The following is a 23,166-nucleotide window of genomic DNA, read 5'->3' as shown; positions in this document are numbered from 1 at the left end:
CTATGGACAGATACTCCAATATCTGTTTTGCAGCGCCTTCAGGGTCTCTTTGTTGCCACTCTGATTAATGCCCTCCTTGCCTGGTCTGTGAGTTTTGTTGGGCAGCCCTCTCTTGGCAGGTTTGTTGTGGTGCCATAATCTTTCCATTTTTTTAATAATGGATTTAATGGTGCTCCGTGGAATGTTCAAAGTTTTGGATACTTCTTTTATAACCCAACCCTGATCTGTACTTCTCCACAACTTTGTCCTGACCTGTTTGGAGAGCTCCTTGGTCTTCATGGTGCTGCTTGCTTAGTGGTGATGCAGACTCTGGGGCCTTTCAGAACAGGTGTATATATACTGAGATCATGTGACACTTTGAATCCCCTAAATAGGATCTGTTGCAAGCAATTACATTCAGAAGTCACATAATTAGTTAAATAAAGTCCACCTGTCTGAAATCTAAGGGGGTGAATACATATACAACACACCACTTTTCCATTATTTTTAAAGAATTTTTTGAAAATGTTTTGTCTATTTTGTGTATGCCCATTACATGAAATCCAAATAAAAATCAATTTAAATTACAGGTTGAAATACAACAAAATAAGAAAAACACCAAGGAGGATGAATAATTTTGCAAGTGATTGCTGCAGCAAAACGGTGAAAATTATTTTATGTCGGGTATATCACCTAAAACAGAAAGTTTGTTTTCTTCGTTATATGTATTACTTTAAATGCATTTAGATGCATCCAATTTGTTTTTTTCAAGACAGACTGGAGACCCCTACTTACTCTAATTGGAATATGAAAACACTGTGCACCTTGAAGTGTGTGTGTGTGTCTTACCTGTTCCCCCCCCCCCCCCCCCCCCCCCCATTTTTGCCTTATAAGCATCAGTCATTTGGCATGGTTACATATCATACTATTTTGAGTGTCCCAGATTTACATTTGCTATGTTATGCCTACTCGGAGACCATGCTATGCACTGGCAGGATTGACTCTGTAATCTGTATAAAAAAAGTTAATAGATATGTAGTAGGGCTAGTAGTAGTATTATTGCTATTTCATTAACAACTAAGAGCCCCTGGGTGAATGAGAAACTGCAAGTTAATATTTTTACTTTATATAGAATGGAACAAAAAAAACAAGTGCTCAAGCTGGTGGTGATAATGACAACTACATGACCAGAGGTATGTGGACTCCTGCTCGTCAAACATCTCATTCCAAAATCATGGCCATTAATATGGAGTTGGTCTCCCCTCTGCTGCTATAACAGACTCCACTCTTCTGGGAAGGGCATTGTCATGCTGAAACAGGAAAGAGCCTTCACCAAACTGTTACCACAAAATTGGAAGCACAGAATTGTCTATAATGTCATTGTTGCTGTAGCGTTAAGATTTCCCTTCACTGGAACTAAGAGGCCTAGCCCGAACCATGAAAAACAGCCCCAGACCATTATTCCTCAACCAAACTTTACAATTGGCACTTTGCATTTGGGGCAGGTAGCATTCTCTTGGCATCCCCCATAGCCAGATTTGTCTGTCGGACTGCCAGATGGTCCATAGTCCAAAGGCGGAGAGCTTTACACTACTCCAGCCAACACTTGGCATTGTGCATGGTGATCTTAGGTTTGTGTGCGGCTGCTCGGCCATGGAAACCCATTTCACGAAGCTCCCGATGAGCAGTTCTTATGCTGACATTGCTTCCAGAGGCAGTTTGGAACTCGGTAATGAGTGTTGCAACCGAGGACAGACAATTTGAAGGGGTGTCCACATAGCCTATAGATAGTTACTTTTGTATATATAGTGTAACACTTCTGTCATTAATATGCCCAAAAAATGACACACATAGGCCTAATTGAATGGTAATTAAATTACAACAGCACAAATCCAGTTACTCAGAATGCCAAAAAAGTAATTTGGATCGGTCTATCCAAACATGTTTTTGCTCTAGAAAAATAATAATCCAGGTTTCTTGATGTGCATATCACCAGCGCCGGCAAGGCAGTAGTTTGCGCAGTTATCTCCACAGCAGGCCATGTCACAACCCGACCAACAACACAAACTACTACCTCAGCCGGAGCACAGCGGAAAGGAACGAACCAGCGGTGCCATCCGTGTGTCTGCCTCCTGTCCAAACGGTTCAGAATGACCATATTAATGAACTGTTCCATGATGGCGCGGTCATATACAGTATCTGTATCGTTAAACACTTCCCATGCATAAAACGCAATTGAAACCCCACCCAAGTCCCCGTCTCCTGATTTCACTGCCCTTCCCCTAAAATGACTTGGCTGGACATTGCATCATGTCTCGGCCAAGTTCTCGTTTTAGACCTAGGCTACACAGCGGTCTCGAATGAAAGCTGTGACATTTTACAGACCGTAGGAATTAATACAGGGAGAATATTGAATACCACTATAGCCTAATACTTTACGACAAAGCTGTATCACAATCCAATAATTACGAACAGTTAAATGGCATACACACAACCTTATAATTGTGATTGGTTGATCCAGCCCAGCAACGCAATATTGTGTTATGCGCACACCGTATAGTCGGCGCAAGTAGCAGACAGCCATTTCCCCAAAATAAAGGCAGAACAATTATCTGTGCAGTCGAGCTTTTAAGAAAAATTAACACGCGCGCGCAGCTCGGTCTTGCGCAAGTTGCAGCTCGGTCTTGCGCAAGTTGCCGCATACTGTCAGTGTTCTCCAGCTCCTTTCCGCGATCCGTGTGGAAAGGGAATGAGTAGTATGCGATCAACTGTGGATACAATTCGCGGGAAACTTCAGACTGGGCGTAAAGAACAGCACCATTCGTATTGGGTATTAGGAAAGGTAGTATTTCAATTCATGCGCAAAATGTTGGCCATTGCGATTTGGGGTGAAATTCTAAAATGCACCAGACCAATTCTGAAGAAGTCTCTAAAGGATAAGCAAGTCAGTCAGACAAAATGGTCATCTATGTTTGTGCTGAGCTTCAACACCTCAGAACCTCGGACAAAATATGTTTTAGTATAGTATGAATAGGCCATAATAGCCAGTTATGGTCCAGCTTCAACCACAAGAGGGCCTCTATTTCCAATTTCTTGGTTGAGCCAGGAATGCTCCTGTGTTATACATTTACCTCCCGAGGGCACGAACACCCAATCCGAGTCATTATCAATCAAGTTAAATATATAGCCTACACAACCTTAAGGTTGGACATTCCGAATAGTTTACAGAGAAAAAAAGAGTTCTAGGCTTTACACAACTTTATTGAAGTTTGTGTGTAAATATACATGCACATTTCAAATGTAAACCCAAGTGAACTCAAGCGCAGCCAAACCTGGAAACCCCCATGTCATGCAAAGGATGCCTGAATATATTCACCTTTACAAAAAAAATCTGAACAATAGCACATCCTGTCAAAAAGATCCAATCCCCCAGAAGAGAAAAGCACAGGTAAGAATTCTGTCTCTCCCAAATGGCACCCTATTCCCTATATAGGGCACTACTTTTGACGAGAGCTCTATGCAGTATAGGGCGCCATTTCAGACAAAACCCTGAATTTGTGGTCTATGAACCCAAATCCCCATTACATCTTCGATCTTGCCAAGGTCTTTAAATATATTTTTTATTATTTTTTAAATGCTTCCATATAAATAAATAAATGTTATCAAATGTGCACTCACAGAGTGAACTCTTATGTACAGTACTATATATGCTATATGCAATCACCACATCTCACCCACTCATGCTGATCAGTAATTCACCCATCCCTCCCACTCTCTAGAGAGAAAGACCCTACTCCACACACCAACCACAATGAAGCATTATTTTCCCTTGGAAGAGAGGACACATACAGCAGTACCCAGGTATTTCTATCAAAGGTAATGAACCCCCTACTAGTTCCCCCCTCACATTTAACCAAAGCAAGACAAGAAGAGGCACAAAAAAAAAAAAAAAAACTGGCATTACAAGTGGATCAGTTCAAGTCAGTCATTCAGCATACATTCCGGCTCTCGTGTTTGATTTTTAAAAATATTTTTAATTGGTTGATTTCCGGTAGCAGCGGTCGCTATTCATGGATGTTTCTATTGGGGACAGCAAAGATAGGGTGTGAGGGTGTGTACATAAGTGTTCCTGTGAGTGTAGGAATGAGTTTCAGCTCGTATCGGTGTCCTGTTTAAGTGTAGGTGCGCGTGCGTTTGTGTTTCGGGGCCATGCACAGACAACGTGACGTAATAATGTGCTAAAGGCTACAATCTGAGATTAAGAGTTAAGGCTGAGGTGATCCAACCAAGAGACAGAAATCTAATGTATCACCAATATTCATCATCTCAAAAAGCCTCTAGAAGGAGCAGGTAGTGGAGGAGAGGCTCAATAAGCCGTGTAAAGCTAGTAACGCAACATAAAGCCTAAGAGGTGGGTCCGTCCCAGAAAAGCCCTTACCTCCTAAGCAAACACGTCTCCTAATCACTTATGAAGATCTGAAAGAATTGGATGTAAGCAATATGGTAGCCAACTTGTCATGTGACAGGTAAGGTGAATTTTTCGCCCCATTTCTCACCCCCATCTGATAATTTCAGATCTACAAAAGTGTCTAGGGGTTTAAGGGTTGTTTCTGGACCTTGACCTTGGCTTCATGCGGCTTGGAGGATACTTACTGTAGTGACCAGCAGAAGAAAAAAAAATAACAGAACTTAATCACAAGGCTCATATTGTGTACATTAGTTGTGTGTCTAAAATGGAAGTTCACCACATGACTAGTTTGGCTGTTTTACATTATGAAATGTATTTTGCTCTTCTTCTTCCTCCTCACATACACAAAGCAGAGTAGGAGGGCTGATCTAGGATCAGGTCCCCCCTGTCCATATAACCTTATTCATTATGATCATAAAGGTTGAAAATGATCCTAGATCAGCACTCTTAATCTACACAGAGCAGTCACTATGTGTGGATGCGTGTTCTGTTGACCACAGTGTTTAAAGGCAGCGTTCAAAGCGTTTTAACTGAGAAGACCTTGGCTCAGAGTAATTTGTAAAACAATTGCAGTATGTGGCACTAATATACAATTCATTATAAAAAAAAAGGGAGTGCAGGTGACTGTGCAACAAAATAAAAGTGTAAGGACGAATCCCCAAAAAGGCTTCAGCGCATCATGAAAACTTAATAATAATAATAATTCAGTGTTCATTCAAAAAAAATATTTACAAGGCCTAGCTTAAAAATAATGGTATGCCAATGCATTGCTCTCTCAGAAATATAAAAACATAACAAAATTAAAGCAGGTGGGTGGGAGAGAGGGAGTATCGGTTCGAAGCGCCAAAGCAGTGACACCACTGCACTGTGACATTCTGTGTTTGATACTATGATGAACTGAACTCTGGCCTTCCTAACACTTCTAATGGATCCATTCGATTTCAGTATGATGTCCTTGTTCAGAATCAGAACAGAGCTTGACATCTTTTTCCTCCAGAGTGAATGATTCATGTAGAATGGACATGGAGGAGAATCACTGCGACCCGAATAAGACCGGTCGGACGGACCACAGACAACTATAGGCCCTGATTTCTTTAGTAATGTTGCTTCGGTGTTCCAGCACTAACAAACTTCTCAGTGGTTAGTTTCCCCTGGTAGCCCACTCATTGTAGGCCTGGATGGTGTCAGAGATCAGCCTCAGGCCTGGCACACTGCTCTGTGTCTGTCGATATGGCTTAGGATGGATATTATTGTCTCTCGCTCTGTCTCCGTTTCTCCAGCTCATTTGGTTTTCATGGTGACATTGTCGTTGACATCCTCTTCGTCGCTCTGAACTGAAGCAGAGGCTCCCTGGGATGAGGCGACGCTCTTCCTCTCCTCCTTCCCTTCTCTGTTCTCCTCCACCTCCTCTCCATCCTCCTCTCTCTCCTCCTCCTCCTCCTCCTCCTCCTCTCGGTCCAGATTAAAGTAGCCTGTTCCCTTCACTGTGTCCTGGCGCTGGTAGAACAGCACGTACGCTGCTTTGGACTGAACACACACACACATATATATATATATATGAAGTGCACATTCAATTCACACTGGGCAGTGCTGTGTATCTGACAAGATGTTAGAAGACTATGGAACTCACCACTATCTGATCTTCGTTGGCTGGAGAGACACTGCTGTCGTCAAAGTTGTACCACTTGTCATCATCCTTGTTCTTCGCATAAGCAGTATCTAAGTGTCCCAAAGATAAGATGAGAAGATGAGCATTTGTCTGCTAAAAGCAAGCATGGAATTAAGACTGTTGATTCAACTTCCTTGTTTGAATCAACTCGGATAAGACCATGGCTAGCAATGTCTGAATTTACAATTTTGAATACACGTTACGTTCAAATTCACATTACGCTTCTAGTGTTTATGACTAAATTGTCAAATAAAAATACTTAAATTCAGACTTACAGTGTCCTCCTCCCATGCCTCCATAGTGATTGGAGACCGCAATGAGATCGTAGCGACAGGGACCAGCATTAGGGTCGATCAGGAACTCTGACATTTCCATGTCACTAGAGAAAGAATCACACAAAGAACCATTCATGAGGGGGAGAATTCCTTGTTTTCTCTTCCAAGAGATATTTAACATTTGTATAAGTGATTTAGGCAATGAGGCCCTTTAACCTTTAACTAGTTCCCCAGAGTCGGATGAACTTGTGGATAGCATTTTTTATGTCTGTGTCCTGTATGAAGGAAGTTAGAGGTAGTTTTGTGAGCCAATGCTAACTAGGGTCAGCACAATGACGAAGTGTATGGGCATGCAGGTCAGCAACTTCCTTCAAACTGCTCGCAGAGACATAAAAATTGTATCCACAAGTTCATCGGACACTGGGGAAGTAGATCAAAATCCAGAAGCATCCCTATAAGCCACAGGGAAACAGCTGAATGTTTTTAATTTACACAATTATACTTGTTCATAAACTTTGACAGAAAAGTACGTCCGTCTGGTCAAAACTGTACCTGAGTGGGAAGTCGACTAGTGAATCCAGCTTGTCCCTCATATATCTGCTGTAGGAGAAGCGTTTCAGATGGACCACCAGGACTGGAGGCAGAGACCACAGGTCTAGCTTCTTAGTGGCCTGCTGGTGCTCCTTGCAATTTGGACAGTACCTGGGATAGATTAATTAATTATTATATTTTATGTGACAATTTTTTTTAAAAGCATATACTTTCTTAGTACCTGAGACAGCCAGGATAAATTACGCATCAGCCCAAATTACAGAAGATTTTAGTTCTGGGTTAATGGAGATTAATATCATGTTAAAACATGTTAATATTTATTTTGAGAGAACTATTCTTTTAAAAGTTCATTATTTTCTTTATTAGCCTTGACAATATGAAGTTAAGTCTCACCATGGGTCCTCGGCTCCGAGCTTCTCTTTGGTGGTGAACAGCTCGATGCAGTCTTTCAGTTTGAAGAAGGCTTTCTTCTGAGGCTTATACTCCATGCTCTCATGCTTCTCAAAGTCCTGTTCACAGGCAGTGAGATTTGTTATTACTTATTTAGTACAGTATTATTACCATCCAAGGCTTAAAGAGAGACATTCATTCTACAACAGTGTTTTCCAAGCCTCTCCTCAAATACCTCCAGCCATTCTAACTATTTGATCTACAAACTAGCACACAAGGTTTGGGAAACACTGTTTCAGTTTGAATGCATAAGGACAGACACAGTCTGACGTGAATTGATATACTGTACACCCCTCTGTATTTATTTAGACAGAGACGCAAACATTTGTAAATTTGGCTCTATACTCCAGCATTTTTTATTTTAGATCAAATGTTTCATATCAGGCGACCCCCCCCCCCCCCGCTAACCTCTCACCATTACCAATAACAGGGGTGGTTAATATTTGGGGGGGATAATGATCTTTGTGGCTCTGTAACTTTCTTACGTATCAATATTCATGATTATCCATAATCATGGTACCATTCACATTCATGTCTTTTAAAAATAAAAATACAGCCCCCATCCCCGCAGGCCGTCATTGTAAATAAGAATTTGCTCTTAACTGACTTGCCTAGTTAAATCAAGGTTAAATTAAAATAAAATAAAAATGTAAATGTAGAAGTGTTCAGAAACATTTATTCTTATTTACAATAAAAGTGACTCCAAAATGATAATACATTATTCACCATTCAGCTCCTACTGCAAAACACAACCAAAACAAACTGCAAATGCATCCAACAAGTTTGAAGAGTCACAAGCTTGATGTAGTCTAGGAATATGGGACCAAATATTAAACTTCTGACTACTTTAATACACTATAAGTTAATTTGTCCAAATACTTATGGGAAAAAAGTATTCCAATGGGGGGACTAGATACACAGTGACTTCCTTTCTAAATGGTAAAACATATGTATGAATATACACTCAAATAAAAAAAGGTGACATTCTGTACTGTCACCCCTTGTATGAAACATTTTATCTCAAATAAGAAAATGCTGGAGTATAAGGCCATATTTTCACATTTTATCTTCACTGTCCAAATAAATACAGAGGGTAGTGTAAGTAAAATGGTTTCTAGTGTTAGAGGAGAGTAGAAAGCCTTACCTCCGTGATACCCTCATCAAAGTGTTTTTTCTTGACCTCTGGTTCCCAGTCCAAAGAGAGATAGGACTGGTCTGTTACAGAGAGAGAGCAATATACCCTTAAAGACTCATTGTAAAGGTGAGAATATAACAGAACAAGAAAGGTGGATTGGGCATTAAGAACTAGTAGAGGCACTGCTTTGTGCTTACAATAAGTATAATGTTACTAGAATGTTACCATGTTATTATCTTTATTGGAGGGTTTTCAATCTTACCACTGAGTCTGAGGTGTCCCTCGTCGAACCGGATGTGCCGCGGTTCCTCCTTGATTAAGCTGAAGTCAGTCTTGCCCATGTTGTTAAACTGGAATGTAAACAATCTCTTCTTCTCCCCCATCGTCATAGACGTTTGGTTCTGGTGACCTTTGGTCCCCGAGTTCTCTCCCCCTGGACCAACCCCATTCTCCAGCTCGTTGTCCCCACCACCCACAGAGTCCTCTGATTGGCTGTTGTCATTCTCAGAGGGCAGCTCCTGGTCCTGACTGGATTCGTCGTCTCCATCCTGCTCATCAGTCTCCATCTCGCCTGGAATGGAGTGGATCAGCTGATCAGATTTTGGAATAGCTTTATCGACAGGGGTGACATTTTTTATTTAACCTTTATTTAATGCTGAGACCATAGTCTCTTTCGCAGGCGAGCCCTGCATGAACACATCAATAAAACAATTACACTATACATTTCTATTTACACATCTATTTACACATCAATTACAAAATACATCAAAGGGAAACACAGAACACAATCATATGAAACAAACACATTGTTCAGGAAAAGTCCCAGGTGAGTGCATGTGTAAGTGTGTCTGTTTGAGCGTGTGTATATTACGTACTGGGAGAGCCCTCCTCCAGGACCCCATTGGTAGCATTGCCATTGACAATATGTTGTTTAGAAGAAGGGGTTGTCTCCTCAGTGTCCTCCTCCTCAACGACAGAACGCACAAACCGGCTGCACCATACAACACAAAACACTAATATAATCAGTTCCCATTCAAAACATACAGACATAGTCCAACAACATCTAACAGCTCAACATCATTTATATGCTCCCCCCGAAGAAAGAAACATCCACCCTCAGTGCTGTTAGTACTCAGTTCATCAGTGCTCCCCGGAGGAGAAAACATTTAATGAGAAAACATACAAATCGGGACATTGTGTCAAAGCCTTGTTTACACTAGTAAGTAAAAAGGTTCATTAGAAACAATGAAAAGAGCAATCAAATGTATTAATATATTCATTTTTACATCAACATCTTGTCACAATTAGGCTAAGTAATTAAAAAGAGCGCAGAGCACAAGGGTAGTTAATGGCAGTTTCTGAGATGGTTACCTACCCACCAGAGGTGTAGCAATAGCATGTTGTAAAGCTTGCTGTAGTGCATGTATGTGATTTTTAGAATAAATTGTATTTTTTTCCTCAATCAACACAATACACCCCATAATGACAAAGCAAAAACTTAAATATCACATTTACATAAGTATTCAAACCCTTTACTCAGTACTTTGTTTTAGCACCTGCATTTGGGGAGTTTCTCCCATTATTCTCTGCAGATCCTCTCAAGCTCTGTCAGTTTGGACGGGGAGCGTCAGGATCGAGGGAAAGATGATGAAAAGAGCAAAGTACTTGATGAAAGCCTACTCCAGAGCACTCAGTACCTCAGACTAGGGTGAAGGATCACCTTCCAACAGGACAATGACTAAGCACACAGCCAAGACAACGCAGTAGTGGTTTCGGGACAAGTCTCTGAATGTCTTTGAGTGGCCCAGCCAGAGACCGGACTTGAACCTGATCGAACATCTCTGGAGAGACCTGAAAATAGCCGCGTAGCGACGCTCCCTGTTTGAGAGGATTGGTAGAGAAGAATCGGAGAAACGCCCCAAATACAGGTGTGCCAAGCTTGTACCGTCATACCCAAGAAGACCAGAGGCTGTAATCGCTGCTAAAGGTGTTTCAACAAAGTACTGAGTAAAGGTCTGAATACTGTTGTAGAACACGTGTGTGTGCGTGTGACCCACCAGAGGTGTAGCAGCAGCATGTTGTAGAGCTTGTCCTCGCTGAGTGTTCTGGGGACAGTGATGAGGAAGGGCTGGCCAAACAGAGGAGTGGAGGTGTGGTTGTACCCTGACTGCTTGTACTTTTCTCTAAGGTGGACTGGGATCACCACATGGTCTGTGTCCTCCAGCCGGTTCACTGCCACCTCAAAGCTGTACAACAAGGAGAGTTATTTTTCCCCCCATTAATTGAATCTTTATTTACTATGGCAAGTCAGTTAAGAGCCACCCTCTGCGGGCTTGGAAATAACCAGATGCATCCGGTTTTCTGGGGAAATGGAAAGAGCCTGTGACGTGACTACCGTTTTTGGATGTTAACAAGGCGACACTCCATCTTAACTCCTCCTCCATATTTACTGGATTGGTTGAACGGTGCACAAGAGAACCTGTGCAGATTTTTTTCTTTCTCGTCTGGACAAGAAGGAAAGAAACCCCGCTCAGATGGATGCTACGTTAAGTTAGTTACTAAGATCAAATGCACTGCCACCTCAAAACTACAGAACTATAGGGTAGGGTGAATGTGTTGCAGATGTTTGCATCTTTGGTAAGTTAAGGGTCGTATTCATTCGGGCATAACGTAGCAAAACGTTTTGCATGGGAAAACAGTGTTTCCTATTGGACAGGTTCAGGTAGTCCCTTCTGGTTTCAGTCCATGCCCTTCTGTTTGGTGCCTAATGAATATGACCCAGATCTAACACTTGAGGGAGAGTAGACAGTGCTTCATCCAGCTGCCTTCATCAGAAAAGTCTGTATCTGACACTCACACATAGATGTCGTCCCTCTCCATGATGCTGCTGAGGTTCTCATTGGTGGCAAAGATACGATGGAACCGGTGGTTGTAGATATCTGTTACAATCATCTGAATTTGGAAAGAAAATAAAAACATCTTAAGTACACATAGTGCAATCGGAAAGTATTCAGACCCCTTGACTTTTTCCACATTTTGTTACGTTACAGTCTTATTCTAAAATTGATTAAATAGCTTTTTTTGCTCATCAATCTACACACAATACCCAATAATGACAAAGCAAAAACAGATTTAGATTTTTGCAAATGTATAAATAAACCATTTAAATATTACATTTAGATAAGTTTTCAGACCCTTTACTCAGTACTTTGTTGAAGCACCTTTGGCAGCGATTACAGCCTTGAGTGTTCTTGGGTATGATGCTACAAGCTTGGCACACTTGTTTTTGGGGAGTTTCTCCAATTCTTCTCTGCAGATCCTCTCAAGCTCTGTCAGGTCGGATGGGGAGCGTCGCTGCACAGCTATTTTCAGGTCTCTCCAGAGATGTTTGATCGGGTTCAAGTCTGGGCTCTCGCTGGGCCACTCAAGGACATTGAGACTTGTCCCGAAGCCACTCATGTGTTGTCTTGGCTGTGTGCTTAGGTCGTTGTCCTGTTGGAAGGTGAACCTTTGCCCCAGTCTGAGATCCTGAGCGCTCTGGAGCAGGTTTTCATCAAGGATCTCTCTGTACATAGCCTCGTTCCTGACTAGTCTCCCAGTCCCTGCAGCTGAAAAACATCCCCACAGCATGATGCTGCCACCACCATGCTTCACCATAGGGATGGTGCCAGGTTTCCTCCAGACGTGACGCTTGGCATACAGGCTAAATAGTTCAATCTTGGTTTCATCAGACCAGAGAATCTGGTTTGTCATGGTCTGAAAGTCCTTTAGGCGCCTTTTGGCAAACTCCAGGCGGGCTGTCATGTACCTTTTACTGAGGATTGGCTCCCGTCTGTTCACTCTACCATAAAGGCCTGATTGGCGGCGTGCTGCAGAGATGGTTGTCCTTCTGGAAGGTTCTCCCATCTCCACAGAGGCACTCTGGAGCTCTGCCAGAGTGACCATCAGGTTTTTGGTCACTTCCAAGGACCTTCTCTCCCGATTGCTCAGTTTGGCATGGCGGCCAGCTCTAGGAAGACTCTTGGTGGTCCCAAACTTCCTCCATTTAAGAATGATGGAGGCCACTGTGTTCTTGGGGACATTCAATGCTGCAGAAATGTTTTGGTACCATCTACCAGATCTGTGCCGACAATCCTGTACGGACAATTCCTTCGACCTCATGGCTTGGTTTTGGCTCTGACATGCACTGTCAACTGTGGGGCCTTTCCAAATCATGTTCAATCAATTGCATTTACCACAGGTGGACTCCAATCAAGTTGTAGAAACATCATAAGGTTGATAAATTGAATCAGTTCAATTTCGAGTCTCATAGCAAAGGGTCTGAATTCTTATTCAAATAAGATGTCTGTTTTTTATTTGTAATAAATTTGCTGAAATTTCCCCAAAACTGTGTTCACTGTCATTATGGGGTATTGTGTGTAGATTGATGAGGAAAAAAATAATTTGATCAATTTTAGAATAAGGCTGTAATGTAATTAAATCTGGAAAACTTGAAGGGGTCTGAATACTTCCCGAATGCACTGTACACCATTCCAGAGCGTACATTTTAATGTAGCCTCTATTTAACCAGGTATAAAACCCCTTGAGGTTAAAAAACAATTTTTTGAGGGAGAACTGATTTAGTTAAGAGCAGGCAGGACAGACGTTTGTGTGTGTGTGTATCTTACCTTCTCAGCAGGGACACCAGATAGAGTGGAGAGCGAAGTACAGAGGTCTGATATGTAGCCCACCTTGGGCACAGTCAGTTTATACTGAAACACAGAGAAAGACAAATGGCCATTAAGCCGGGGTCCTAAGATTAACTCATAACTTAATCCGCAAGAGCAGAATTTCCCAAACCCCATGAAGAATGAATAGCTGCAGATTCATTAAATATACACCAAGCCTTCAAAATGTATTGATAAAAAGGACCTCCCTCCAGTTTCCATCTGTCCCTATTCAGAGCATAAGCTGATTACAAATACTCAAATCCACTTCAGAGGATATCCATTAAAAAGCAGAGAATATTGTGGGTGACCACAATATGTGAAGGATGACTAATTTCTAGGTAGGCGGTAACAGCTCTGTACCTGTGTGGGTTTGGTCAGGGGTTCCAGACTGACATTAGTCATTTTCACTAGGTACAAAACAGAAGCAAGCAGGCCAAAACGGGGAGGTGCTATCCAATAAGAAACATTTGTTTTTGTTTTCAGTTGTAAAAGCTTTTGCTACAGTGTGCACTAATGAATACAACCCAGATACTGTAGTTACCTGTGTGGGTCTGGCCAGGGGGTCCAGCCTGACCAGGTAGACCTCCAGAGTGCGCTCCTTTTTCATGGGCAGCGGCAGCGTCAGGTAGCAGAAGGGGTCAAAGGTGACGGAGACCTTGGCGCAGACAGGGCACACCAGGGTGGACTTGAAGAGGCCGTGGAAGATGTCCACGATGATGGAGTCGTTCCTCTTGATGTGGTTTTCCCACGCCTCCTCGGCCACCACCTACAGACACACAGAGGGGAGGGAAGATAGTGAGGAACCATTTTTGACAAAGGGTGAAATAGCAACAATGGAGTGTCTGGAGGAGGTATAGTACTATGATAGCGTTTATTCCCACTACTGGTTTTGCTTTTCTCCTCAGCCACGACATACCGTTACACAGAGGGGAAGGGAAAGACTCAAACTATTTAGATATGCGGTGAAGGGTCACATGGAGTGTGTGGTGGTACAACTATTCCCAAAACTCCTTGGCAAACACCTACAGTCGTCACACAGAGGGGAGGGATATGGCTGAGATACCATTTTGACATAAGCCAAGAGAACACTATGGAGTGGTACACTGTTTTTATTAATTGTTTTACTCTAGATACATGCCTACAGTCTTACAGAAGGGAAGAAAAGCAATGCCATCAGAAACATAGCCGAGACAGACTATAAACTATAATAATGGTTGTTACAGCCATGTCTCAAGGCTATGAGACACCCTTTCAACAGACTAAAATGACACAGTGGAGTGACTGGAGGTGTGAACACTGTTTGTTCCCACTGCGACTGGTTCTCCTTCAGAAACACATTGGCTACAGAGTCGATAATGAGGTTATAAGACTTGGCGCAAGATCTGGCATATTTCCTGCCATTCAATTGGTCATTAAAATTAATGATATACCCATTGATTCTTGAATATAAATGCCTCATTGGGCTGAAACACCAAACTCAAGATTGTGGCTTTAAAGATAAAGATTTCCATTTAAACAATCAACGCACAAAAACAACTGAATGAGTGTTGAGTGCCAGAGAGAGCAAGACTACCTGGGACCACAGAGAACAATTTGCCCAGCTGTGTACTGTAGCTATGATGCAATGTATTTGTTGTGCATGGTCCCTGACAAATTGTAAAGCGAATGAAACTAAACTAATAAAATAAAGAGTGACAGCAAGCTAGCAGTAACAGACCTTGTCAGGCCTGCCCTCAGCATCTTTGAGCAGGATGTAGGGTTTCTTCCTGATGCGGTTCAGGTCCTCGTGTAGACCATCCAACAGGAAGGCCAGCAGCTCATGAGAGTCCTGCTGCTGGTAGCCTGAGAACTGGGGGGCGAAGCGACCCACCTGGGTCTGGAGGGAGGGGAGGACATAGACACACACACACACACAGGTTCAGCAACAGATCTATAGGAAATTCCAAATTGACACCTCACCCCTAGGGATCTTGTGTAGATTGAATTGGTGGAAGCAACCAAAATAGCACAGATTCCACCAACCTGTAGCCTGTCAGTTAGCAAAGTAGGAATATTGCCATATTTCTTATATGTGTGATCCTTTCTGATCTACTCTAGAGCAGTGGTGTAATCGATGGTGAACGCACATAAACACCGCTTACGCACCTTTTCTATTTTGCGTGAATGTTTACCCACCCATTGCGGAAAACCAGATTGAAAGTATAGAGAGCGTTACTTTATTCACCACGAACGGAAATCAGTGTCTACTCACCCATTCTTTCTACCACTACATCACTGCTCAAGAGACTCGGTTGTTGTGGCTTGTGGGTCTAAGGGTCAATTTGGGATTGGGCACATCATAGCTGCATTTCAATCCAGAATCAAGGCAGAAGTGAGGGAACAACTTTCAGACCATGTGAATTTCAGAAGTTGGTATGGGTACAGTACAGGGTTGGAGTCAATTCCATTTAAATTCCAGTCAATTCAGAATGTAAACCAAATTCCAATTACACATTTTCCCAATTAAAAAGCATTGAAGATAATTGGAATTTCAGTGTACCTTCTGAAATGGAAATGGACTCGACAACAACCCTGGTGCCGAAAATTACCTTGAAAGGCCGTGGTGTGACGTAGCTGTACTTCCCAGACCACGACTGCTTGGTGATCTCAGCGTAGGCCTTGGCGATCTCCCCTTTCATTCCCAGAGGGTTGTCCTCGTTCAACTCATCGTTGTACTTGTCTTTCAGGAAATACTCGGTGAGAGGAGGTACATTACTTAAACACTGCAGAAAAATATAAAATATATAAAAAACAATTAAAGGTGGGAAAAGAAGCAGTAAAATATGCAAGAGACAGGGAATAATGAGAAAATCCAACAGTCAAAGGAATCACCTAAACCACCAGTATATTTCAATGCCAAAGGTCAATCAATACCCGCAGCTGTTCCTGCCATGATACAATTAAAACCAATGCATACACACCAGAGTTCAGAGTTAACAGTTTTATGTATATTTTTATTTAACCGTTATTTAACCAGTCAAGTCAGTAAAAAAACTCATTCTTATTTACAATGTTGGCCAACCAAAAGGTAAAAGACCTCCTGCAGGGGCAAGGGGCTGCGATAAAAGGGACCAAATACAGATCACGACAAGAGAGACACCACAACACTACATAAAGAGAGACCTAAGACAACAGCATAGCATGGCAGCAACACATGACAACACAACATGATAGCAGCACAACACATGGCACAAACATTATTGGGCAAGTTGAGGGGTTAGGGTATGGTACCTGCAGTGCAGAGTTCATGAAGCAGGTGTTTCCCAGGTTGGAAAGACCACACAGGCCAGCCCGCTCACTCTGCCTGCCCTCGGAGCAATCATAGCTGTTATAAGGGTGGTAGGACGGAAGGCTGTAGCTGGAGTTTTTCACACTGAAGAGGTTACATAACATCAGTCAGGAATATATAGAGAACATGGACTTAGCCTATTTCATATGGCTGGATAAAATTACTGGATGTTACCAAACAAATGCAGGCATAAAGTAGTGGTGTAATAATGTGCTGTTTGAATGACGTACCGTTCAATTTATTTTTGTTAAGTAATTGCCTTAATCTTGTTTGGACCCCAGAAAGAGTAATGGGGATCGTTAATAAATAAAGGCTAGTGCCCACACACAAACCTTAAACATTTCAATTCAAACCCCCCAAACACAATTTCTTCCCATAAGGTCTTTCTAAATTCTCATTCAGTGTGGGGAGAAAGGTACAAAGTAAGAAAACACAATTGTACAATAAAAAACAAAAAGCTGAAACCAACATAAAAAAAAATGAAAACAGCTACAGTATATAGCACAGCTCCCAGTAGGGTCGGGTGATATGATAGCATTGTCTATCGACAATTATTGACAGCCAACAGATGGTGACAAGTTTGTGATGTGATAGATGAAAATAAAAAATAAAACATGCAACATAAATTAAGTCGTAATCTATGGATTTCACGACTGGGCAGGGCTGTCAACTGGGGAGCCAAGCCCAGCCAATCAGAATGAGTTCTTCCCCACAAAAAGGTCTTTATTACAGACAGAAATACACCCAAGAACTCCCCCACCCCTCCTCAGACGATCCTGCAGGTGAAGAAGCTGGATGTGGAGGTCCTGGTCTGGCGTCGTTACACATGGTCTGCTGTTGTGAGGCCGGTTGGATGTTATGCCAAATTCTCCAACGACGTTGGGAGGTGGCTTATGGTATAGAAATGAACACTCAATTCTCTGGGAACAGTTCTGGTGGACATTCCTGCTGTTAGCATGCCAAACACACACTCCTTCAAAACTTTAGACATGTGGCATTGTGTTGAGACAACTGCATATTTTAAAGTGGCCTTTTTATGCCCCCAGCACAAGGTGCACCTGTGTAATGATCATGCCGTTTAATTAGCTTCTTGATACGCCACACCTGTCAGGTGGATGGATTATCTTGTCAAAGGAGAAATGCTCAATAAACAGGGATGTAGACAATTTGTGCACAAAATTTTAAAATAAGATTTATGTACGTATGAAAGATTTCGGGGACATTATTTCAGCTCACAAAACATGGGACAAACACTTTACATGTTTACATTTTTTGTTCAGTGTGTGGTGTGTGTGGTGTGTGTGGGGGGACACCTACTCATCATACATCTAATTCCAAAATCTTGGGCATTAATCTGGAGTTGGTCCACCCTTTGCTGCTATAACAGCCTCCACTCTTCTGGGAAGGCTTACCACTAGATGTTGAAACATTGCTGCGGGGACTTGCTTCCATTCAGCCCACAGAGCATTAGTGAGGTTGGGCAGTAATGTCTGGCGATTAGGCCTGGCTCGAAGTAGGCGTTCCAATTAATCCCAAAGGTGTTCAGTGGGATTGAGGACAGGGCTCTGTGCAGGCCAGTCAAGTTCTTCCACACCGATCTCAACAAACCATTTCTGTATGGACCTCGCTTTATGAACGGGGCATTGTCATGCTGACAGAAAAGGGCCTTCCCGAAAACTGTTGCCACAAAGTTGGAAGCACATCATCTAGTACATCATTGTATGCTGTAGCAATAAGATATCCCTTAATTGGAACTAAGGGACCTAGCTTGAACCATGAAAAACAGCCCCTGACAATTTTTCCTTCTCCACCAAACTTTACAGTTTGCACTATGCAGGCCTGCCCAATGTATAGTGCATAAAGACAATGCTATCGCCAAACCCAGATTCGTCCGCCGGACTGCCAGATATTTTAGCGTGATTCATCACTCCAGAGAACGTGTTTCCACTGCTCCAGATTCCAATGGCGGAGAGCTTTACACCACTCCAGCCAACGCTTGGCATTGCGCATGGTGATCTTAGGCTTGTGTGCGGGGCTGCTCGGCCATTTCATGAAGCTCCCGACGAACAGTTATTGTGCTGACATTGCTTCCAGAGGCAGTTTAGAACTCGGTAGTGAGTGTTGCAGCCGAGGACAGACGATGTTTACGTTCTTCGGCGGTCCCGTTCTGAGCGGCTGAGACGCTTTTGCTCCTAGACGTTTCCACTTCACAATGTCAGCACTTACAGTTGACCGGGGCAGCTCTTGCAGGGTAGACATTAGACAAACTGACTTCTTGGAAAGGTGACATCCATGACAGTGCCACATTGCAAGTCAAGGAGCTCTTCAGTAAGGCAATTCTACTGCCAGTGTTTCTCTATGGAGATTGCATGGCTGTGTGCTCATACATACATGGGATGTTTTGACATTTTAAGGATAGAAAATGTAGTATATCTGAATAGTACATGTACAGCAATAGTTAGAGTATAGGGATCAACTAGAATAAAGTACATACACTATAAACACAAAAGTATGTGGACAACCCTTCAAATGACTATTTCAGCCACACCCGTTGCTGACAGGTGTATACAATTGAGCACACCGCCATGCAATCTCCATAGACAAACATTGGCAGTAGAATGGCCTTACTGAAGAGCTCAGTGACTTTCAATGTAGCACCTTCATCATAATCACCAAACAGTGCCCGACCTCAGTAATACTGGTGGCTGAATGGAGCAAGTCTCTACAGCAATGTTCCAACATCTAGTGGAACGCATTCCCAGAAGAGTGGAGGCTGTTATAGCAGCAAAGGGGGAACCAACCCCATTTTAATGCCCATGATTTTGCAATGAGACGTTCCACAAGGTGTCCACAAACCTTTGGTCATGTAGTGTACATATGAAGTAGGTAAAACAGTATGTAAACATTATTAAGTGACCAGTGTTCCACGACTATGTACAGCACATAGGACAGCAACCTCTAAGGTGCATGGTAGAGTACCCAGGTGGTAGCAGCACAGTTGAAAAATATATGGCAGGTAGAAATCAAAACTGGATGGGTAAGAGATAGATTGAAAGGTCGAGGGTAGCTGGAGGGTGGGACTATAAGGAAAAGAGGGATAACTGAAGTAAAATGTACAGTGGACATAAAAATTATTAACTGCATTTGGTAAGTATTCAGGCCTTGATTTTATCCACATTGTTACAGCCTTATTCTAAAATGGATTAAAATAGTTTCCCCCCCATCATCAAAGCACAACACCCCATAATGACAAAGTCCACACCAAAAAAAAACATTTTTGCGAATGTATCAAAACAGGAAAAAACTGAAATATCACATTTACATAAGTATTCAGACCCTTTACTAAGTACTTTATTGTAGCACCTTTGGCAGCAATTACAGCCTCAAGTCTTCCTGGGTATGAAGCTACAAGCTTGGCACACCTGTTTTTGGGGAGTTTCTCCTATTCTTCTCTGCAGATCCTCTCTGTAGATCCTCTCAAGCACTTTCAGGTTGGATGGGGAGCGTAGCTACACAAATATTTTGTTTCAAGTCCAAGTTCTGGCTGGGCCACTCAAGGACATTCAGAGACTTGTCCCAAAGCCACTCCTGCGTTGTCTTAGCTGTACAGGATCTCTGTACTTTGCTCTGTTACTTTTATAAATGTAACCTTTATTTAATTAGACAAGTCAGCTGAACAAATTATTACTTACAGGTTTATCCGGTGTGGGCCGTAATTGTAAGTTACGGCCTACACCGGCCAAACCCGGACGACGCTGGGCCAATTGTGAGCCGCCCTATGGCAATCACAGACGGTTGTGATACAGCCTGGATCTTTCCCTCGATCCCGATTGCTCAATTTGGCCAGGCAGCCAGCTCTAGGAAGAGTTCTGGTGGTTCCAAACCTCTTCCATTTAAGAATGATGGAAGCCACTGTGTGTTTTGGTACCCTTCCCCAGATCTGTAAATCGACACAATCCTGTCCCTGAGCTCTGCGGACAATTCCTTCGACCTCAGGGCTTGGTTTTTGCCCTGACATGCAGTCAACTGTGGGACCTTATATAGACAGGTGTGTGCCTTTCCAAATCATGTCCAATCAATTGAATTTACCACAGGTGGACTCCAATCAAGTTGTAGAAACATCTCAAAGATGATCAATGGAAACAGGATGCACCTGAGCTCAATTAAGTCTCTTAGCAAAGAGTCTGAGTACTTATTTACATAAGGTATCTTTATTTTTTATACATTTGCCAACATTTCTAAAAACCTGTTTTCGCTTTGTCATTATGGGTTATTGTGTGAAGATTGAAGCGATTAAAAAATGTTTAAATACATTTTACAATAAAATGGTGAAAATCAAGGGCACCAATTACTTTCTGAATTAACTGTATGTATGTATGTATGTATGTATGTATGTATGTATGTATGTATGTATGTATGGGAAGTAGAAGTCTAAGTATTTTCCATTAGTTTACTCCAATTAGGGGAGGAGTGGTATGGTTAGGGAACCATAAGGAAAATATAATATAATAAAATATGGGGTATTGGGAATTAGGCAAACAATTACATTAATATTGCAGACGGACTTCTATCAAAGCTGATCAACACTATCATCTGCATAATTACTAATATATATATTTATTTATATACAGTAGACTAAAAAAATAATATTTATGCAAGTCAAGGAACTCAGATTTGATCCCATATACCTTGTCATTGTGATAATTATGAAACCATTGGCAAGCATCAGTTCCCAACCCTATCGAGGACAGCTTATTCAACAGACAAGGCAGCACAATACTTTAAGGCATTTGCAATATAATTTACAATAAGCATGGTAGCCGTAGTGGTGCTATGTTTAGTTCTGAATCCGTATTGATTAACATTAAGTACACCATTTACAGATAGAAAATAATGTAGCTGTTTGTGGTCCAATGATTCTAGTTTTTTTCGCAAGACAGGGGATCCTGGAAATGGGTTGATAATTATCGAGATCACTACTATCCCCACCCTTACGGAGTGATAGCACCAAAGCTGCTTTCCACACTTGGAATATTTCCTGATACTAAAGTTAAATTTAAAAAAGTGTGTGTTACTGTGCCAGCAATGAGAGGCGCTGCATGCTGAAGCAAAGATGGGTCCAAAATGTCAGCCTCTAATGACTTCTTAGTGTCAATAGCTAATAAATGGGCAATAATTGCTGTTTCTCTGAGTTACCAAAAAGAAAAACCGAGACTAACATTTCCCAAGTCACGTGAGGTTGACTGATTATCCAGCGAGGCAACTGGAGGCTGTACGTGGGGACAAACAGTCAACTGACTGGCCAAAACCAGTATGATGACCATTTCTTTAAATAAGAAACCAGGAGAGATAAAATGCTGATTAAAAGCATCATAAATCTTAGCAGTTTCCTACATTATTACTGAAAAAGTTTAGGCAGGGAAGTAGCAGAATTACCTGGCTTCAGTGAATTAACTGTTTTCCGGAATTTAGCGTGTTCACTAAACAGTGAAGCAGTAAGCGCTTAGGAAGTAGTTTGATTTGGCCTGTAACCTAGCTCACTACGGTAAGAGAGCTCGTTCATCAGACAGTCACTGCTCCCCAAAGATTTGCCATTGCCTGAACTTAGCCTCTGCCCAGGCTTTCAACATCTTTCGTCAAAATCCATAGTTTCATTCGATTTCGTGCCACCACCCAACTTTTGTTTTAGCGGATGTTTAAAAATGCTTATTTATTTGTTTATTTTACTTTTTGGGGGTGTGGCTAATGCGGGCGATAGATTCATATATCAATGTTTTATGGATAATCATGATAGGACAAAGGTTGTTGTCGCCCAACCCTAGCGCCCAATAATTACTCTAAACCTGAGGACACAGTCATCACATCTTAAAGACAACACACTTTGCATATAGCCTCAACCCTAAAGCCTTGAGGTACAGCAAAAGGCCTTGCAACAGCAATAACAGTCAGACCTCTGGGAGTGGGGCGACGCTGCGTCCCATTGATCAAGGGGTGGTGTAGCAGCACCACCAGTAATACCACCACCGGCCCCAGCAGTAGAAGCGTTAGCATTAGCAGCCTGTTCACAGCTCAGCACTCTCTCCACCACGACCCTGCTCCTGTCTAAATCTGTCAAGGCGTTCGTCCTCAGCTCTGTCCTCAGCTCTGTCCTCAGCTCTGTCCTCAGCTCTGTCCTCAGCTCTGTCCTCAGCTCTGTCCTCAGCTCTGTCCTCAGCTCTGTCCTCAGCTCTGTCCTCAGGCACCACCAGCAGCACAGGAGCATCTCATCTCAAACGCTTTAACCATCCGACACCGGCCTCACAAAATCCATCTCCATAACGCGGGCCTAGTCCGGGGCTTAGTTCGATCCAGTCCTAATCCGATCCCAAAGTCCAGTTGTAGCTCAGCTCACTCCTTGCCCAGGCCTTGGTCTCAGAGCTAAATCCCAGTTCAGTTCAGACACGCAGCAGAGAGGCACAGTAAAGCGAGGCCCGTCCCGAGCACAACACAGTCAAACACAGCTAACGAAAAAAAAACTCCCACCTCCTCCGTCAGTGTTCAAGTTTTGCAGTGCCTCTTCTCACTCCCTCTCCGAGCCCTGCTATGTGACGGTGTCAATCCC

At 42.5% G+C, this 23,166-nt stretch overlaps 1 protein-coding gene across 6 annotated transcripts in view; it reads right to left on the bottom strand.

Annotated features, from left to right (window-relative positions):
* Window positions 1–3,222: 3,222 nt before the first annotated feature.
* Window positions 3,223–23,166, bottom strand: part of LOC139393314 (ubiquitin carboxyl-terminal hydrolase 15-like) — a 40,667-nt gene continuing 20,723 nt past the window's right edge. For all 6 annotated transcript variants that reach the window (XM_071141851.1, XM_071141853.1, XM_071141850.1 and 3 more), the window contains 15 exons: window positions 16,508–16,649; window positions 15,826–15,999; window positions 14,955–15,113; window positions 13,779–14,003; window positions 13,196–13,279; window positions 11,386–11,480; window positions 10,586–10,774; window positions 9,404–9,519; window positions 8,791–9,099; window positions 8,538–8,608; window positions 7,337–7,452; window positions 6,944–7,093; window positions 6,392–6,495; window positions 6,078–6,166; window positions 3,223–5,974 (listed from right to left, as the gene is read on the bottom strand). In XM_071141851.1, the coding sequence (XP_070997952.1) occupies window positions 5,729–5,974; window positions 6,078–6,166; window positions 6,392–6,495; window positions 6,944–7,093; window positions 7,337–7,452; window positions 8,538–8,608; window positions 8,791–9,099; window positions 9,404–9,519; window positions 10,586–10,774; window positions 11,386–11,480; window positions 13,196–13,279; window positions 13,779–14,003; window positions 14,955–15,113; window positions 15,826–15,999; window positions 16,508–16,649 (2,269 nt within the window). In that variant the 3' untranslated portion in view covers window positions 3,223–5,728. The remainder of the gene's footprint in view (window positions 5,975–6,077; window positions 6,167–6,391; window positions 6,496–6,943; window positions 7,094–7,336; window positions 7,453–8,537; window positions 8,609–8,790; window positions 9,100–9,403; window positions 9,520–10,585; window positions 10,775–11,385; window positions 11,481–13,195; window positions 13,280–13,778; window positions 14,004–14,954; window positions 15,114–15,825; window positions 16,000–16,507; window positions 16,650–23,166) is intronic.

This window comes from Oncorhynchus clarkii, chromosome 33, assembly GCF_045791955.1.
Source record: "Oncorhynchus clarkii lewisi isolate Uvic-CL-2024 chromosome 33, UVic_Ocla_1.0, whole genome shotgun sequence".
Classification (NCBI taxonomy): Eukaryota; Metazoa; Chordata; class Actinopteri; order Salmoniformes; family Salmonidae; genus Oncorhynchus; species Oncorhynchus clarkii.
Note: the sequence above shows the minus strand (reverse complement) of the source record. Positions and strands in the feature narration are given on the sequence as shown.